Source organism: Heterobasidion irregulare (genome assembly GCF_000320585.1).
Source record: "Heterobasidion irregulare TC 32-1 unplaced genomic scaffold scaffold_14, whole genome shotgun sequence".
Taxonomy (NCBI): Eukaryota; Fungi; Basidiomycota; class Agaricomycetes; order Russulales; family Bondarzewiaceae; genus Heterobasidion; species Heterobasidion irregulare.
This window is the reverse complement of record NW_009258210.1, coordinates 678,889-696,201: the sequence shown is the minus strand read 5'-3', so window position 1 is coordinate 696,201 and position 17,313 is coordinate 678,889. Positions and strand designations below refer to the sequence as shown.

Below are 17,313 nucleotides of genomic sequence, written 5' to 3'. Positions count from 1 at the left end.
GTGGAAATGCTTGGGTGTCAGTCCATGTCTGTGACGAATAGGTGAAATAAGGAATGGGTATATCTGTGCATCCTCCTCCCTACTGAAATCATGACTGTCCCCAGTCACCGACCAAAGAGAGCGAAGGGTGGGAGGGTGGGTCTAGTCAGAAGTCGCCGACCCCGCATCGTCGTCTTCTGCTGATCGGATGGAGCTGGTGTCAGTATTCTCCTCGTCGGCATCGTCGTCTTCGGCATCGTCGTTGCTCGATCGGGATTCTTCCATGGCCCGAAGGCGTTCTTGTGAGATGTCGAGGAGGGCTTCAATGTCGGCGAGCTTCAGAGACCTGCGAGCAAAATAAGGAATAATGCGGAATGCCGCCACTGGCCGGTCAAAGACCGATCCGTCGAGTTCGGCCAAAATATACGCCCCTCCCCGATTCCTAGAAATTACTAGCAATGGCCCTAAATACCGTGGACGCATCTTCCGATTGAGTGCCTTCTCTATGGCTGTGTTGCGCATCAGGACAAGCGAGCCTCGGTGGAAATTGAAGTCGCGAAGGGTGGCCGAATGCTGTTGTTCGAATCGGACGGCGGCCTGGACACGGGCGCCGACTACTGAGCTGCGAAGGTGGGCGAGGTCTGATCGGCGTTTCTGCAAGGCTATGGCACGTCGGGCGATGAGGTCGGTGGTGCTGAGGGTTGTGGTCGGCGGTGGCAGGAGGTAGGTGGCTTCGGCGATGTCGAGGGGGAGAAGGGGATGGGTTCCGGTCGCTGTGAAGTATGGCGAGCAACCCATTCGGCGCCAAACGGTAATGCGATCAGCCCAGAATACGAAATGAGCTGCACGATTCCACTTGGCCTGATCTCCATCAACGGTTTTGAACAGAGCCTGCCGAACGTCGAAGTGAGGTCGTTCGGCGATGCCGTTGGCGCGGGAATTGTAGCCCGAAATACGGATGTGCCGAACGTGGTACTTTTTCGCTAACTGGTCGAGCGCCTTGACGAATGCTGGTCCGTTGTCGGAGACGATCTCTACCAGTGTTCCCCATCGGCACATGATATCCTCGAAGATCCAGTCGGCGAGGGCTGAGCTTGTTTCGCGTCGGAGCATGCGGAATTCGGGGTAGTGCGATACCGAACAGCGGCCTTGAACGAGATACTTGAAACCACCAGCGGTCGGCATATGCATAGTGTCCATATACATCTTTGCGAAAAGTGGTGCAGGCGTGGCGACGGTCGGGGGAATGAGGACGTTGCGAGTCTGGCGAATCTGGCAAAGGTGACATGTCCGAACAAACCAGGAAATGTCTTGCCTCATGTGCGGCCACCAGAAGCGTTCGGCGACCAAGGCGGTCGTGGCGTAGAATCCCTTGTGAGCAACGTCGTCGTGGGCGGCAGTGAGAATTGTGATCCGACTAGAGGGGGCTGCAACGATCTTGTGTCGACCGTGCGAGTCTTTTCTCCATAGCTTGTCGGCTGCGATGAAGAACTCAGTGCAATATCGCAGGAAGGTGGCATATTCGGAGTCGGAGAGAGAAGGGGGCCGAACCAATGTTCGGTGCCAGTCGCGGACCAACCATAGGCGTTCCTCGGCTTCCAAAGCTTTCTGCGATCTTGGGATATCCGAATAGTCGATGGTCGGGCCTTCGTCGTCGGAGTCGGTATCGGTCGAGGGGTCGCCTACGAGCGAGGAGGTGAAGATGGCGGTGGTCGAAGTTGAGTTGGAGGTGGGGAACGTGTTGTTGATCTGATGGAGGAAGCCATAGAGATTGTCGATCCAGTCGTCAAAGTCGTCTTCGGGTTCGGGTCGATCGGAGGGTTGTGGTGGTCGTCGGGAGAGTCCATCGGGGCCGTGAGAGGTGCCGGGGACGTGGACAAGTGTGAAATGGAAGGTGAGGATGGAGACGATCCACCGATTGATGCTAGCGCTGGGTTCGAGATCCGGGTTAGTGAGCATGCCCTTGATGTAGCGTGCGTCTACTTCGACTATCAGGTTCCGAACGCCGATGAGGTACATTTTGAGCGATCGGAGGGCGCGAAAGAGGCCGTAGAGTTCGAGCTTGGGTTGGGAGAATCGCGATTCGCGGTCGTTAAGGGTGATGGAGCCGAATCGGGCATAGTACCGAACCCGGGGATTGTCGAGCGCACATTGACAGAGGTGGAAGCCGACCGCGATTTGTGAGGTATCGACGGCGAGGATGACGTTGGCTGCCGACCCATAGTCGATCGGCCGAAGGGCTGGCGATTCGAGAAGCGCCGACCGGAGGTCGTCCTGGGCCGCTATCTGGTCTGGGCCGAACACGAATGGAAAATCTTTGCGTGTTAACATTGTCAGTGCATGCGCCCTGTGTGCAAAATTCCGAATGAAGATCCGAACGACACCGATCGTCCCCAAAAATGCCCGAACATCTGAGAGATCCCTGCAAGGTCCCCACTTCATAATTGACTCTACCCTAGATTCGTCGGGTAATCTTCCTTCGTACGTGCAGCGATGGCCGACCACCGTGATTTCAGCTGCGCAGAGTGTCGCCTTGTGTCCCGAAAATGTTCCTCCGCTGTACTTCATCCGCTGAACCACCCGATTGAGGCCTTGAAAGTGTTCCCACACAAATCGTCGTATGCCGGGGTTGTCGGGGTGCGTCTCGAACCCGCCGTTCGGAAGTTCGTATCGGGTCGGTGGGCCCCGAATCGGGACATCGTCGATGAACGGAATGGTGGTGTCTGGAATTTCTGGCTGGAGGATGTGGGTGACGTCGTCGTGGAAGATCGGGACCGAATTTGTCCATCCCATGGGCAGGGTGACGAGTCGGTGGGCGCCGAATGGGGTCTGGAACGTGGTGAAGTCGCGAGATGATTCGGCGAGCCCTCGTTCGTCATAGCCGACATAGAGATCCAGAATGCCGCCACAAGCGCGAGCTGCAAACTGTTCAGCGATCTGATCGGTATATGGGGGCACACCTGAATGCTGGATGGTGACGGCGTTCAAGGGTTCGAGGCTGTGAACGATTCGGAGTTTGGTGCCAGTGGAGGTGCTATTCGTCTTCTTGACGACTGTAAACCAGCGCGATCGGTAGGACGAATTCGACGGCTCATAGACTCCAGCGGCGATCTTGGTTTTGATAAGTCGGCACACTTCGTCGTAGATGCCTGGTGGAATCGGAATGTTGCGTTGAACCCAGGGCTTGTGTTCGACCACCGGCATATTGACTGGAGGAAAGAAATCCTCGCGGAAACGTCCGCGTTCCGAATCGTCCCAGGCAAATCCCATCTCTTGTAGACACATGAAATGGTGCATGAGCTGTCGTTCGGCCGGCCAAAGGAAGTCGTCCGAGTGGACTTTGTCGATGAGGTCGCGTCGTTCGGCTGTGTATCTGCCGGTCGGCGTGAAGGGTGGGGGATTCGGTGTCAGCGTCGGAAGGGCAGCGAGAGGGTCACCGAGGATGTTCCGAACGATTCGGAACTGTTCGGGGAGGTCGGCCAAGACTGGTCGTGTTTTCTGTGCGACCGGTTTGTACTTGCGCTTGGCGGCGAAAATGGCGACCGGGTCGGCGATATTAGTGGAATGGAGAGAACCGGGAACGAATGAGGAGAATAAGGACAACATATCGGAATCGAGATTGTTTTTGAGATGATTTTCGGGCCCCAAATCGGAGGCCATAATGTACTTGAGACAGAGATCGCGACGAGAGGGAAATGGAGAATGGAAATCTGAGGACGCTTCGATAAGTGGGAAATTGGGGGTATCATGATCGGTGGAAATGATCAGTGCAACTTCTCCTTGATCTCGGATCAATTCATCGAGTCGCGAAAACCCGCTTGTCTTCGGTGAAGGACTCGAGGGGGTCCTCGTCTGATCGTCGGAATGGTGGCTCGTCGTCCCGTGTTCGGGTCGCTGATGGTGATCGTCTGGTCTTCGTTTGAATAATTTTTGACGATACTTTCGGTGAGGATGTCGAATGGCCGACCGAGGAGAACGTCATAGGCGGGGTTCCGAATGATGTGGACTTGGAGGTACAGGGTGATGTCGCCGATGAGGAATGGCACGTTGCGTGCCAGGCCCAAGGATCGGTCGATTTCGCCGTTCGCCGACTGCATATTGAGGACGATTTCGGGGTCGTAGATGAGCGCCAGTTCGTTGCAAATGCCTTCCGACATGGCAATGACTTGTGAACCCGGGTCGATGACGCATTCGACTTCCTGCTGATGATCGACGAGGGGAACAATAGACCTTAGGGCAGACGATTCTTTAGCAACTATCAATGGCTGAGGAACCTGACCGGGCTGTAGATTCTTCAGGTACGTTTCGTACATGTCGGGGATGATGATCACGCCCGGCGGGGGTGTTTCCGGTTGGTGCAGGACATTGACGAAGGAGGAGACGGTCGGTCGAGTCGGTGGTTCGAGGTCGTCGATGGCATAGGGTAGATCGGCATCTTGGTAGAAGGTCCGAACATTGCTGGCGTCTCTGGCAGGCGATCGGCGTGCCGACGTGGCTTCCCTGACCTGTGAACGGACTTCGGCGGAGAGAGAGAGTAGTTCGCGCTGGGTAAGCGTCACCTGAGTGGCCATTGCCCTGTTGTAGACCTCAGCTGCTACCTTCTCGTCGTAGATCGGCGCCGTGGTTTTGTAGGCCGGAGCGTCCTTCTTTGCCGATGGTATCTTCGCCGGGGCTCCCATGTTGCGGTCGTGTGGCGGTGCATAGGTGGCGTCCTGGGCTTTGGCATATGGGTGGATCGGAGCATCGTCCTTGGCTGGTACCGGGGGCGGTCGCTGAGTCGGGGTGGTCGGTCGGGGTTCGGGTTCGGGAGTTTCGGTCCTCGCTCGTCGTTCGGGGGCCGGTGAAGGGGTAGGTGCCGAACGTCCTGCCTGCGCCATTTCGCGTGCCCTTGCGCCCCGCGTTCGGAGCGCGAATAGTTCGCGTTCGAGGCTCGCGATTCGCTGGACGTCGGTGAGTTGGTAAGTCGGGGTGACATCCAGCAATGAGGGTGAATCGTGACGGGAGGCTATCGTCATCGGGTGAGTCGGCACCGCGTTTACCGTAAACATCATCTGTCCGGTCGCCAACTGGCCTGGATTCCTGCGATGCCATTCGTCAACTCGGTCCTTCAGGTTACTACCCGTGATTTCTCTCGGTACGAATGCCCCACTTGACAATACCACCTTCCCCTCGATATTCCTCTTGCATTTGCCGATCCGAATGTATTCGGTGACCTCGGGACAGGCGCGCATGAAGTGTTCGGGACTGCCGCAGAACATGCAGTTGTCGCCGCCTTGTCCTGGCTGTCGGGATGGTCGATCGGCTGGCCTGGTCGTCCCCTGAGCTGTGATGGCCTTGACAAAGGTGTCGGTGAGCCGTTCGAACATGGTCGCCAGGTCTTCGGCCTTGATCGCGTTGGTGGGCGGCGCGGCGGGGGCTGCTCGAGAGATGTCGGTAGGGATCGTGCTGTAGGCAGACGTGGTGCCGTGCAAGACGAATCGGGCCGCGTCGTGGATGTCTTGGAGGTTGTATGGGTCGTCTGGGAAATGATCGGGGAACTTGAGTTGTAGACGTTGAGAGATTCTTGCCCATAGCTCCGGTTGGAATCCTCTAGCGAAGGCGCGTCCTTGTTCGGCGACCGAGATCCGTGCCTTGCTGAGGAGGAATACCGTGATCGCCAGGAATCGCCGATGATAGTCGCCGAGTTCGCTGAGAGACAAGATGCCGACCCTGCTCGTTTCGCCGACTAGCTTGTCCATATCCGATACCGACCATTTGCGTTCTTCCTCCGATCCGGGGTATAGCCTGTAGACCTCTTCGCAGAACTCCTTGAAGGTCTTCGTGGCGTCGGTGAAAGTGGTGAGCGATTCCCAAAGCTCACAGGTGTCGACATCTAGGAATCGGCAAGCGTGTTTCTTTCTTTCTTGTTCGTCCACTACCGCAGACCGAACGAAGTGGAAGTCCAGATCGGAGAAATATCGTCTCAATTCGCGGGGTTGATGGGGGTCAAAGGTCGGGGCCGTTCGATCTCCACGAGCGGGCATGGATGGGGTCGCCATAGTGAGAAAGTCAAAGGTGGGGGAGAAGGTATTGTTTTCTAAGGTGATCGGGGATGGAGTCGCTGGTTCGAAGGAGCGTTCTAGTGAAGTCGGTCGGATGGTCGGCGTCCAGAAGACGGGGCTGCGTGGGATTAACGGAGAGATGGAGTCGTGGAGAGATGGGATAGGAGACGGGGGTGATTGTTCTAAGAGTGCAAGGTCGAGGATAGGGGAAATCGGTGGGAGTAACGATCGGTTCGGCGACGAAGGTGGGGTTAAGAAGAAAGTGGAGTCGGGTGGTGGTGAGAGCGATGGCGAGGATTCGAGATCAAGGTAGTGATGGTGGGATAAGTGTTCTGGGACTATATCGGCGTCTCCGAACAAACTTCGGTCGGCAGATGTTTCCTGAGTATTGAAGCTATCGATAACTGTTTGTCGTTCTTCGCGCTCCGCTGTTGGTCGGGACGAGCGACGTAGATTCCTTGAGGTAATTTTGAATACTAACCCCTCGCGGTGGGCTCCAAAATGTTACGCTAGAGGTGGCTCTAAGTGCCGAGCACAACACTAAAACAACCTCTAAGGCAGGGGTGCTGGAGCTAGTATCTGATACACAAGGAATTGTAAGTGATGACTTTAGAAATTGAAGGCGTACTGAGAAGCAATCGGGGAGTGTGAGATTATAGCGCCCCGAACGGTTTCGGGACTGCGCCGAACACCGACCGAACGTTCGGTCGGTCGTGTCGGCGATGCGGTCGGTAATGAGAAGGTAGTGTCGCGACCGACAACTACGTGCTTCAAGAGCCACACGGGACTCTGACAATATACGAGGGAGGACGGGGGGGTACGAGCGAAGAGACGAGTACGAACGCGAATGAGGCCGAACGACGAGGATGACAAGTTTTTCGGAAGTCGACGAAGACGATTTCGATGGTTGAGACGAGTGCGAATGAGCTCTGAACTGTGGGGTGCGAAAGCTGGTTTATTCCAGAGTTGTATGTAGGTTTTTATAGTAAACAGAGCCCCTAAGTAAAATATTAAACAAGAAATGAGAGTAGATGTCGAATGGGCGCCAAGCCCCAGCGATCAGAGAAGATAAGAAGGTAGGTGAGATGTCCATATGGGTTCCGAAGGTGATAAGGTAAAAGGTAATCAGTGATGTCGAAATCCCGAACGTTCGGGATCCGTCGCCCGAGCGTAGGTAGCAGGAACAGGCGTTGGAGAGCCAATGAAAAATAAAGAAGAGGTATCGTACGACCAGGGTGGCCAAGCAATGGTGCAAGATCGCGTTTGACCGACCATGCGGAAGTCGGGAAGATAAACGATAAGGACCGACCGACTCACGGAGGACATCGGCCGATACGGAATACTGGCTCCGATCTCGTAAACACTTATCGTAACACTCCTATGCGGTCATGGTAAGTACGTGAAGTGTGGGCGAACTGACCCAAGTGCTGCCGAACGTCCTTCGGTGGCTTGTCGTCGGTCGGGTAGGGACCGACCGTGTTCGGTAATAGTCGGCGTCTTCGGTACTTGTCGAGCGCTGTTCGGTATCTCCCCAAAGCTTCACGAATACCTCCCTCGGACCCTAGCGCGGGTGCATGCTCATCAACGGCGCAGAACAAAGGACGGTGGGGAATGACATGATGACAGATAAGCACCTTCGTCTAGCTTTATTTCCGAAACAGCAGTTGAGGATGTGTCGAATCTATGTCATATTGGTCGATCTGTCGAATGCGTCGTAGCATTCCGATAAGTTAGCCAGATGCAGTCCGAGGCATCAATTTCATCCCACAATCCCTGACAGCCACCACAGTGAATAGCCCTGCATGTCCTGAACAGAATGAGTGCCAATTCTCACCTCTTACCACTTCAATACGTACAACGGCATCTCCAGCGCGCAATTCTTACATACATGCCAAAAATTCCAAAAACTTGTTCACCTGATAGCTCCCGATTCCACGCTCCTTCCGTCTGCCTGCTTGCCCCTCCTCTCCCCTCCAGCTAATTTGAACTGCGCGCCCACACCTCCGCCCGCAGACCCATGTGCTCAAACATTGCCCATTCTGTCGAGCACGACGAGGTCTGCATCCGCCCCGGGGCGGAGCGTGCCCTTCTTGTTCTCGATGCCAAGGCACCGCGCCGGGTTCAGCGTCGCGCACTTGAGCGCTTCGTCGAGGGAGCAACCCGTGAAACGGGCAAAGTTGTGTACACATTTGTCTAGTGTTACAACACTGCGCACATACAGGTAAGTAGCCGTGATGAAAAGATCGCGAGACAAGGGCTTGGGCTTGCCTGCCGGCGAGGTGTCCGTACCCTCGAGATAAAGCCGGTCGCCTTCTTTGACAAAGTGTTTGCCCTCGCGCCATTCATGTACGCCGTCGCGCGGGTGTGGGTCGAGTATCTTCATCGCTAGCAGCAGTATTCAATCATGAGTGAGGCATGCTCAATCTCGACGTTTCCAACACCTGTGATCAAAATACAACCTTCCGAGAATACGTTATACTCAAGCTAGGTCGTAGTCAAATGGTCAGGTTCAAGCATTTTTGCTGCATAGACTAGCAACGGACGTGATCAAGCTGCTTACCCGGACAGAATTCGGATGCGAGTGGATCCCGTCAACGATTATCTCGTAGAACGGCCGCTCAAACGTCATATCTGTGACTTGGCCCTTGTCAAGGTGCGGCTCGCCGCCGTTCTGGTGTTTGGCAAGCATAGGGGTCTGCAGCGGCGTCACGCCGTCATCGAGCGCCTCTGAGTGCACCGCGGGTTTGCGGCTGTTCATATTCGTAGGAGTGACAGGACCCGCTAGAGTTGTTATGGTATCGGAGCCAGCAAGCATGGATGTGGCGATGGTATCAACAACGTTCGCAGTAGCAGGGGTGAAAGGTGATCCAAGATGTGGAGAGGCACCGAGGAGCCCGATGATGGACGGATCGCGGTGGTGCAGCTGCGGCATGGCATTGAAGAGGTGCGTGATGAGACGCACGCCGCGCCGTACGGCTGCCGTCGCAATGTCTGTCGTCGCAATGCCAATTGTGCGCAAACAATAACAGCGGGATAGTGTGCGTAAAGATTACCTGTGTCCGATGGAAACACAATACCCTGCGCCGTCAGGTCCTTGATGGCGTCCATGACGCCCTCAATCTCGGGCGCGCCCGTGATGATGCGCACACCGACACCGCCGTCCATGGGCCAGTCCTCTGTATGGGAGATATTCGGCACACCATAGACGTCTTCGAAAGCAGAAACACCTTTGGGTGTGGTGAGAAGGAATGGTGGGGCACGTGCGCTCCGCTTGACCATGTGAAGGAAGAGGCCCTCTGCATGCCACCCGAGAAGTGTTGCTCCATTGGATGAGGAGAAGGGTGGAGAAGGGTCGAAGGAGGTTCAGGAAGAGTCGGATATAGGGATTTCTCTTGTGTCTAGAATATGGAAATGAGAGGGGTCGTTTGATCTTGTCGAAGCTCACAGGCGAGGGGGAAGGGAATAAGACGCACGATGACTGTAGGTACTAAACTGATGAGCAGAATTTCAGACAAGTTCGAGGTCAAATAAGATGCAAAGGGGGGTACACTACATACGATGTGACGCCTGTTTCTACGATGTTCTCAGAAACAGTTCGCATCCCTCGTCTGTACGCCTCGTCGTCACCTTCATATACTGAGAAGTCAAAGCCGTACGCCCCGTTGATCTGGATATCCAAGAAGCCAGGGCTACAAGGGCGGAAGACCGTCAGCAGCGTGGTGCAGAGTTCGCGTGTCAACTAGCGGTCGTAGCGCTGTGTACCTTATGATGTTGCCGCCGAGATCTATCATCCTTTGTGGCCTCTCTTTCCTGTGATAAAATGTGTGCTGCAAGAGCAAGTGCCGACGCCTATCAGAACCCCTCGGAGGCTTCATAGGCAAAATTCCACTCGTCTGGGAATCCAGGACCATATCTCGGCGCTCGTCGATCCACAAGTCTTTCTTGACGAGCTCCCATCCTCTAGTGGGATTAAGCAGTTAATAAAGCATATGAGGCCGTTCGGCGAAGTCATCGAGATTGTTTCGGTAGCAGAAAGCACGGTGTTGACGTCGAACAGTCGCACAAGATAGTAGAACAAGAAGAGAAGCAGCTATAAGCGGGCGAGGGAAACACTAGGGAGCTGTATCATCCGTGCGTCGTGCAAGCGATGAACATCTCAAACGTGCGCAACATACAAGGAGAATCGAATTGAATTTACTGTGGCAGAGCTACCCATCAGATACAGGATGAGTTTTGCAGAATATTCCATGCACTCTCCAGCTGGAGTTTGTTGGCCCGATGAACGAGTGGAGAGGAAGTTATTCGAGGACCAAGGTTGTTCGGGCCGGATACAGTAACCCCCACCCTCCTCCACCGCCTCCGTGCGACTCCACTGCGACTCCGTGCCCGGTCTTACTCAGCGTTTTGTCTCACGTTCCTCTTCCTACCCCACACTCTCCCCACAGAGCTTTATATCCTAAGAAAACAGTACGTTCGAGAAACAAAACCTAAACAACACCGTCATTGCACCCATGTCGATCCTCGCACGCGCCTTGTGCGTCTCGTCGCGTATGACGCGCTCCAACGCTGCTCTCAGCATGCGCTGTGCATCGTCGAAATCTGGTCCGTCTTGTCTGCCTCGACGCACTGTGAGGGTATTGACTGACTGACCGCACAACCAAACGTGACACCAATTGCTACGACGTGGTTGGACGCGTGCAGCCCTGCCTCCGTTCCAATGGGAGGTGCGTCCGATTTTCTTGCTTATTTGTTCTGGATCTAACACTCTCATCCACTCTCTCACTTTCCAACGTATACCCACACATCGATTCAACGGTGGAACAATTGCCTTTGCGCCTCCTGCCACAATTCATGCACAGGATCCGCTGGACTTTGAAAGCCTTCTAACGGAGGAAGAAATCGCGATCCGGTGAGCCCATCTTTCTACCCATCCTTCCCGTGACATCCGCAACCAAGGTAGTCTTCTAATGTGACCCCTCTTTTGTTCCACGTTGATCTAGGGACACCGCAAGGGACTTCTGTCAGGTATGCACCGTGTATGCCCGTTTCATTGCGCAGGTTATCATGTCTGGTGGACCCTTGTGTACTTCTATGCACTCCGCATCTGTTTCGATGCGTAGGAATACCTCGCGCCACGCGTACTTGAAGCTCAAAGGACAGAGAGTGCGTACCTTTCCCTCTGCTCTTCGTAACTCAAGCGCTTGCAGTTCGCGTATCACACCATTTTTACTGACTCACTCTTCACATGATCGTTCGCCTGCTCACGCCCCCATCAAAATTATTTTGACACACGACAATAATGCCGGGTCATCTGACGTTCCCCGTGTCTCACTCTGCCGCGGCGCCTGCAGACTTTGACAAGTCGATTTTGCCGGCCATGGGCAACCTCGGGCTGCTGGGTCCGACGATCCAAGGCTACGGCTGTGCGGGCGTGAGCTACGTCGCGTATGGGCTGATCGCGAGGGAAATCGAGCGGTGAGTCGCGTTTCTTGCACCCATCCTTCTTCGGGATCTCACCGCGATGTTTGCTGGCACCGGCCTTTTGCTGCTGCTTGAACGGCACACAGCGTTGATTCCGGATATCGCTCCACTGCCTCCGTGCAATCGTCTCTCGTCATGCACCCGATCCACGCCTTTGGAACAGAAGCGCAGAAAGACAAGTACCTCCCAGCGCTCGGTACGTACTCCTTCCCATCCCTTACTTTCGTCTTTCCCATCAACTTTACTGATCTGCCGTCGTGTCGCCTCTCACAGCAAAGGGCGAGCTCGTGGGCTGTTTCGTAGGTCCATCCCTGCTACTCGGTCTGCGGCACCGGGCTGACAGTGACCGTGCGCGTTGCAGGGCTTGACGGAGCCGAACCACGGCTCGGATCCCGCAGGGATGGACACCGTCGCGGAAGAAGTCGATGGCGGGTTCGTGCTCAACGGGAGCAAGACGTGGATATCGAATGCCCCCGTCGCGTGCGTGTCCTTTCTCGGATGGATTGTTGACACTCCGGTTCTGATGCATGTCACGACGCATTGTCCTCCACAGGGACGTGTTCATCATCTGGGCGCGCTGCAAGTGGGATAACCGCGTGCGCGGGTTCGTGCTCGACAAGGTGCGCTTCCTGCGTGCTCCACGTTTCGTCCATCTGACCGCGCTCGCCCGCCTCTGCGCGCCCTCAGGGCCTCAAAGGCCTGTCCGCGCCGAAGATCACGAACAAACTCGCGCTGCGCGTGTCGACGACGGGCTCCATCTTCCTCGACTCCGTCAAGGTCTCCCACGATGCGCTCCTCCCCGGTGCAGTCGGCCTCGGCGCCGCGTTCTCGTGCCTCAACAACGCGCGGTACGCCCTCGCCGACCTCCTCTCGCATAATCGCTCATCGCTCACGCGGCGTGCGCCCGCACCCGCACCCGCAGGTTCGGCATCTCGTTCGGCGTGATTGGCGCGCTCGAGGACTGCCTGCACCGCGCCCGCGCGTACGCGGGCGAGCGGACGCAGTTCGGGCGCGCGCTCGCGTCGTTCCAGCTCGTGCAGCGGAAGCTCGTCGGCGCGCAGACGGAGGCCGCGCTCGGGCTACACGCGAGCCTGCAGGTCGGGCGGCTCAAGGACGCGGGGCGCGCAGCGCCGGAGATGGTGTCGCTCGTGAAGCGCAATAACTGCGGCAAGGCGCTCGAGCAGAGCCGGGTGCTGCTGGACGTGTTTGGCGGCAACGCGTGCGCGGACGAGTGAGTCGCGGCTTGTCTGGGACTTTTTTTTTTTGATGAGGGCTGGACGCCGTGTGTGTGTGTGCGTGTGTGTGCGCGCGCTAGGTATCACGTCGGGCGCCACGTCGCGAATCTGCAGGTCACGAACACCTACGAGGGTAAGTCCCGTGCCCGCTCTCCCCTTTCCCCGTCCACCGCTTTGCTCACATCATATCACCCCTCGCGCTCGCGATCCAGGCACCCACGTGCGTTCTCTCTCTCTGTTCACGCCGTGCTGATTGGGACTGACTCGGCGCTCGCGTTCCTCCCGCCACGCCCGCGCCCAGGACATCCACACGCTCATCCTGGGCAAAGCCATGACCGGCATCCCCGCGTTCGCAAACTGAGCCGCGCGCCGCAGACGGGACGGGATGGCTCTGCGCGCGCACGGCATGGTATGGAGCGCAACGCAAAGCCCGAGGTTGGGCGCGCGAACACCACGCTCGGAGAATCGTTTTTCTTTTCAGTTTGTTTCACGGTGCGCTCGGGACGCGATCTGGCTACGTGTATTGTATCTATCTGCTGTCTACGAACGGAAAGGGTGCGGTACAGAATCCAGTCTGCGTCAAGGCATGGCACGCCTGCGAACGCACAGACGAGAACGGGCGCATATATACGAGTGCGCGTGTGCGTGCGTGCATGCGTGAGTGAGTTCGGAGGGCTTCGCGCTGTGTGCACCCGTCCGCGGCCTCTTAGCCCGCGGCGTCGCGTCGCCCGTCTTTGCCCGTTGGGCTGCGTCGCATCCTCGGTCCGGGACCGTGGACGCGGGCACGCAGGCACACGAGCGCCCGGTGGCGTACGGCCTCGCTCGTGCTAGTCTATGCTAGCGCGGGCGGGCGCTGTGCATCTGCCAGAAAAAGAAGCTTGTCCCACGACCCCCGACCCTGCGGTCGTGCGGTCGGCCGTGCGGGTGTTCTGGGCTGTGATGGATTCAAGGGCGGGAGGGCGTGGGTGGGTTCTTGCGTCGCCGGCAGAACGCAGAACGCAGAATGCAGAACGCGAGCGTGGCCGATGCGTGCGCTCGCGGCAGAGCTAGACAGACTCAGAAGGGTGCCGCCGCCGCCGCCGCCGCCTCGACGAACGGCGTCCCCTCCGTGCGAACAAAGCTTACTTGACCGAAACCCGTACCTGGCTCTTGACTGACACGCAACACGGGATGGCGTCATGCCGCGGCCCAGAATAAGATAGGCGTGGAACTGCGCGGACGCATGAGCTCGAGAGAGCGGGGGGCCGTGTCGGGCGACGTCCGGGGTCGCAGGCATCTGACGCACCCCGTGGTACGGCAGGCGGAAGTCGGACGTCCGTGGATCGGTGTCAGATGTCGGCCGACCCTGAAAACACAGAGCAGGGCTGCAGGCTGTGGGCTGTGGGTTGTGGGTGAGAGTGAGGGTGAGGGCGAGGGGGCCGGGGATGCGAGCGGGCGGGCGATGGGAACGGGGACGAAGGCGAAGGCGCGATGTGGCGGTGGAGGAGAGCGGCGGGGATGATGACTCGGGGAGCGTGGGAACTGCGCTCGCGATGCGAAGTAGAATTGTCATCGGCTTATTTCTGCGACCGCCCCAGTCAGCCTCTCCCTCACACACACACACACACCAGCAGCCACTCGACACTCCCATTGCGCTGCCGACGACGACGACGACGACGGAGACGCACGCACGCCATGGCTGCCCAATCCGTCCGCAGCAGCCCCTCCCCTCCGCCCTCCTCCCCATCAGCTACCCTCTCGCCCCCACCCGCATCCGCCCCCGCCCCGCCGTTCCCCAACCCGCCCTCCTACGCCTTCCCGCACCACCGCCTCGCGCGCACCACGCGCAGCGCCCACAAGACGCCGCTCGTGCTCGTCGCGTGCGGCTCCTTCAGCCCCGTCACCTACCTCCACCTCCGCATGTTCGAGATGGCCGTCGACTACGTCCGCCAGAACACCGACTTTGAGGTCGTCGGCGGCTACCTGAGCCCCGTCAGTGACCAGTACAAGAAGCCCGGCCTGCTGAGCGGCGAGCACCGGTGAGTTTGTCGCTGCCTGGGCCCGTGCCCGTGCCCGTGCCCGTCTGTTGTGTATGTGGTGTCTTGCCTTGCCTGGTGTGAGGGCGTGCGAGGGCGTGTGTGTGCGTCAGGGCTGCGTCACGGGCGTCGTCACGGGCGTCTCTCGCGCCCCGTCTTCCGCATCTTATCTCCCCACCGCCGCTTCCCGCCCGTTATGGCAACGCAGATCCTCGCTCGCTCGCTCACCGTCCGCCTTCGCAGCGTCAACATGTGCACCCTCGCCGCAGAGGAGACCTCCACCTGGCTCATGGTCGACCCCTGGGAGGCCCGCCAGACAGAGTACCAGCGCACCGCCGTCGTCCTCGACCACTTCGACCACGAGATCAACACCGTCCTCGGCGGCGTGCTCGTCCCAGCGGACGATGGCAGCGATGGCGGCGACGGCGACGGCGAGGAGGTCCGCCAGCCCGTGCAGGTGATGCTCCTCGCGGGCTCGGACCTCATCAGCACCATGTCCGAGCCTGGCGTCTGGTCCGAGGCGGATGTGAGTGCCCCCTCCTCCCCCTCCCTCCCCTCCCCTCCCCGTCGTCGCGCCCTGCTCACGCGCCGCAGCTCGACCACATCCTCGGGCGCTACGGCACCTTCATCGTCGAGCGCGCGGGCGCGGACATGGACCAGGCGACCGAGGCCGAGGCGCTCGCGCGCTGGCGGCACAACATCTTCTTCGTCGCGCAGCTCATACAGAACGACGTCTCGTCCACCAAGGTCCGCCTCTTCCTCCGCCGCGGCCTCTCCGTGCGCTACCTCGTCCCCGCGCCCGTCGTCGCGTATATCGAGGAGCACGCGCTTTATCTCGACGAGGGCGGGGCCGGCGCCGGAGCGGGGGCGGGGGGGCAGCAGGGGCAGGGGCAGGATAAGGGCGATAAGGATAAGGGGAAGGGGAAGGAGAAGGAGAGGCAGTGGAGCCGGAAGGACTCCACGCCCACGACCACGACGACGACACCAACAACAACAACGGCGGCGGCGGCGGCATAGTGTCACAGAGGCAGAGGCAGCGGCTCCCGACGACCGAATATGTAAGTCTATATATCAGACGACGCGCGCGCGCGGCATGTATCATCTTTTACTTTTTACTTTTTTTTCGTTGCTTTTGCTTTTGCGGAGTATTTATTTCGAACGTACATAGAGAGGGGGCGCGGCGGGCGCAGGCGCAGGCGGGGTTAGGCGGACGGGCGGGGCAGAGCGGGGCGCTGTATCCAAAACTGACTCACGGCTGGCACATACTACACAGTAGCACTAGTACCTATATGCGTGCGCGCGCGGACGCGGTCGAGGGCCGCAACATCGTAGAGTTGTTTCTATCTCTTCTCGCCGTGAGGATGTTCGAGGGTCTGAGTCCCCGGCGTGGGATGTAGGACGCAGCCTCCCCTTTGTGCTCCCGCGTCGGAGAAGCCCACGCTTGGCCGCTCCACGCGCGAGTGACGGTCTGAGATACAGGCAATGCGCGCATGCGATTGTGAAGCCGCACGGAACGAACGACGGTGATACAGTTATACAGTGATACAGTGCTCGTATATCCCCGGCGGCATAGTCTAGGATACAGACTTGACCCCCGCGCGCGTGTACAGTCGAGTCGAGTCGCGTGCGAGGGCGCGCGGGAGGCGTGCGGGCGCGGCTTACGGTGCGAGCGGCGCCTGTGCGCTGTCGGGCGTCGAGGGTGGGGTGGGGGCGCGGGGCTCCGCGGCGCGGTATATCTCGAGCGGGACGTGGCCGATGAAGTGCTCACTAGGAAGACGGAGCGCGGACGCGCGGATGCGGGCGTCGGCCAGTCAGTCAGTCAGACAGACAGACAGTACGTGGTTGTCGCCGGCAGGCCCAGGCGGGAGGGGGGGAGGGGGAGACGTACTCGCCGAATCCGCCGACGAAGTATACGGACTGGGGGGAAGGGGCGTCGGATTGTGATGGGTTACTATAGGACGACGGAAGAAAGGGAGGGAAGGAGGGACGCACGTGTGGGTCGAACCGCGCCCAGTACGCCTGTGTGATGTGTGCATGAGCGCGATGACGGAGACAAGGGCAAGGGCAAGAGCAAAGCAGGGGCCAAGGCGGACTCGGCACCCACCGTATGCGCCCCGTCTTCGTCCCCGGGCAACCACGCGCGCGCGTCCGGATGCGCGCGCACAAAGCACGCCCGCAGCGCAGCGTCCCCCTCCGCGTCGCCGAGCAGCACGACGCTCCCGACGAGCGCGACGCGCGCGCGGGCGGCGCCGGGCGGGTCTGCGGACACGGTCAGCGCGGCGCCGTGTGCGGGCGCGCGGAGCACGTTGTGGCCGTGCTGGGAGATGGGGAGCAGGATGAGCGCGAGCGAGCCGTTGGCGAAGCAGCTTTTTGTGTGCGTGTGCGGGCGACGGGCGACTGGTGAGCGAGGCGCCTGGAGGGCGGGCGGGGAGAGAGGGTGCGTGCTTACTTGGCGTAGTACTCCTGCATGGCGTAGGGCTGGCCTGGGGTGGGTCGTGGGTAAGCCTCTGCGGGGACGTATGCGGGGGCGGGGACGCTTACCTGCGAGCGAGGGATCACGGT

General features: G+C 58.8%; 9 protein-coding genes across 9 annotated transcripts; 3 read left to right on the top strand and 6 right to left on the bottom strand.

The window, feature by feature from the left end:
- Positions 1-141: 141 nt before the first annotated feature.
- Positions 142-2,772, bottom strand: HETIRDRAFT_332284 (uncharacterized protein; the record flags this gene model as incomplete). The annotated part of the gene is made up of 1 exon (XM_009555038.1): positions 142-2,772. One exon carries the CDS (start codon positions 2,770-2,772, stop codon positions 142-144), a length of 2,631 nt encoding a protein of 876 aa, XP_009553333.1.
- Positions 2,773-3,285: 513 nt separating this feature from the next.
- Positions 3,286-3,585, bottom strand: HETIRDRAFT_57367 (uncharacterized protein; the record flags this gene model as incomplete). The annotated part of the gene is made up of 1 exon (XM_009554771.1): positions 3,286-3,585. A coding segment is annotated over one exon (300 nt), but the record flags the coding sequence as incomplete, so codon positions are not given.
- Positions 3,586-3,770: 185 nt separating this feature from the next.
- Positions 3,771-4,658, bottom strand: HETIRDRAFT_57049 (uncharacterized protein; the record flags this gene model as incomplete). Its single annotated transcript, XM_009554760.1, has 1 exon — positions 3,771-4,658. One exon carries the CDS (start codon positions 4,656-4,658, stop codon positions 3,771-3,773), a length of 888 nt encoding a protein of 295 aa, XP_009553055.1.
- Positions 4,659-8,043: 3,385 nt separating this feature from the next.
- On the bottom strand, positions 8,044-9,299 carry HETIRDRAFT_164924 (carbohydrate esterase family 9 protein; the record flags this gene model as incomplete). The annotated part of the gene is made up of 4 exons (XM_009555037.1): positions 8,044-8,405; positions 8,462-8,504; positions 8,581-9,011; positions 9,074-9,299. 4 exons carry the CDS (start codon positions 9,297-9,299, stop codon positions 8,044-8,046), a joined length of 1,062 nt encoding a protein of 353 aa, XP_009553332.1.
- Positions 9,300-10,367: 1,068 nt separating this feature from the next.
- HETIRDRAFT_482676 (uncharacterized protein) lies at positions 10,368-13,348 on the top strand. The gene is made up of 15 exons (XM_009555036.1): positions 10,368-10,622; positions 10,722-10,744; positions 10,880-10,929; positions 11,021-11,045; positions 11,141-11,183; positions 11,372-11,495; positions 11,588-11,697; positions 11,775-11,800; positions 11,863-11,981; positions 12,055-12,121; positions 12,189-12,349; positions 12,424-12,732; positions 12,817-12,869; positions 12,949-12,956; positions 13,038-13,348. The coding sequence occupies exons 1-15, from the start codon at positions 10,532-10,534 to the stop codon at positions 13,095-13,097; spliced, it is 1,269 nt and encodes a 422-aa protein (XP_009553331.1). The 5' UTR covers positions 10,368-10,531; the 3' UTR covers positions 13,098-13,348.
- Positions 13,122-13,397, top strand: HETIRDRAFT_331807 (uncharacterized protein; the record flags this gene model as incomplete). The annotated part of the gene is made up of 1 exon (XM_009555035.1): positions 13,122-13,397. One exon carries the CDS (start codon positions 13,122-13,124, stop codon positions 13,395-13,397), a length of 276 nt encoding a protein of 91 aa, XP_009553330.1.
- Positions 13,398-13,568: 171 nt separating this feature from the next.
- HETIRDRAFT_456377 (uncharacterized protein) lies at positions 13,569-14,288 on the bottom strand (the record flags this gene model as incomplete). The annotated part of the gene is made up of 1 exon (XM_009555034.1): positions 13,569-14,288. The coding sequence occupies one exon, from the start codon at positions 14,286-14,288 to the stop codon at positions 13,569-13,571; it is 720 nt and encodes a 239-aa protein (XP_009553329.1).
- A 218-nt stretch (positions 14,289-14,506) lies between these two features.
- Positions 14,507-15,594, top strand: HETIRDRAFT_241070 (uncharacterized protein; the record flags this gene model as incomplete). The annotated part of the gene is made up of 3 exons (XM_009555033.1): positions 14,507-14,754; positions 14,995-15,277; positions 15,346-15,594. Coding segments are annotated over 3 exons (780 nt in total), but the record flags the coding sequence as incomplete, so codon positions are not given.
- Positions 15,595-16,466: 872 nt separating this feature from the next.
- On the bottom strand, positions 16,467-16,936 carry HETIRDRAFT_248092 (uncharacterized protein; the record flags this gene model as incomplete). Its single annotated transcript, XM_009555032.1, has 4 exons — positions 16,467-16,518; positions 16,640-16,668; positions 16,744-16,770; positions 16,856-16,936. Coding segments are annotated over 4 exons (189 nt in total), but the record flags the coding sequence as incomplete, so codon positions are not given.
- Positions 16,937-17,313: the final 377 nt, after the last annotated feature.

Coding starts and splice junctions, on each gene's coding strand:
- HETIRDRAFT_482676 (XM_009555036.1), top strand. CDS start 10,532: ATGTCGATCCTCGCACGCGCCTTGTGCGTCTCGTCGCGTATGACGCGC. Junction 10,930..11,020: donor GAGGAAGAAATCGCGATCCG/GTGAGCCCATCT, acceptor ACGTTGATCTAG/GGACACCGCAAGGGACTTCT. Junction 12,350..12,423: donor TCGTGCCTCAACAACGCGCG/GTACGCCCTCGC, acceptor CCGCACCCGCAG/GTTCGGCATCTCGTTCGGCG.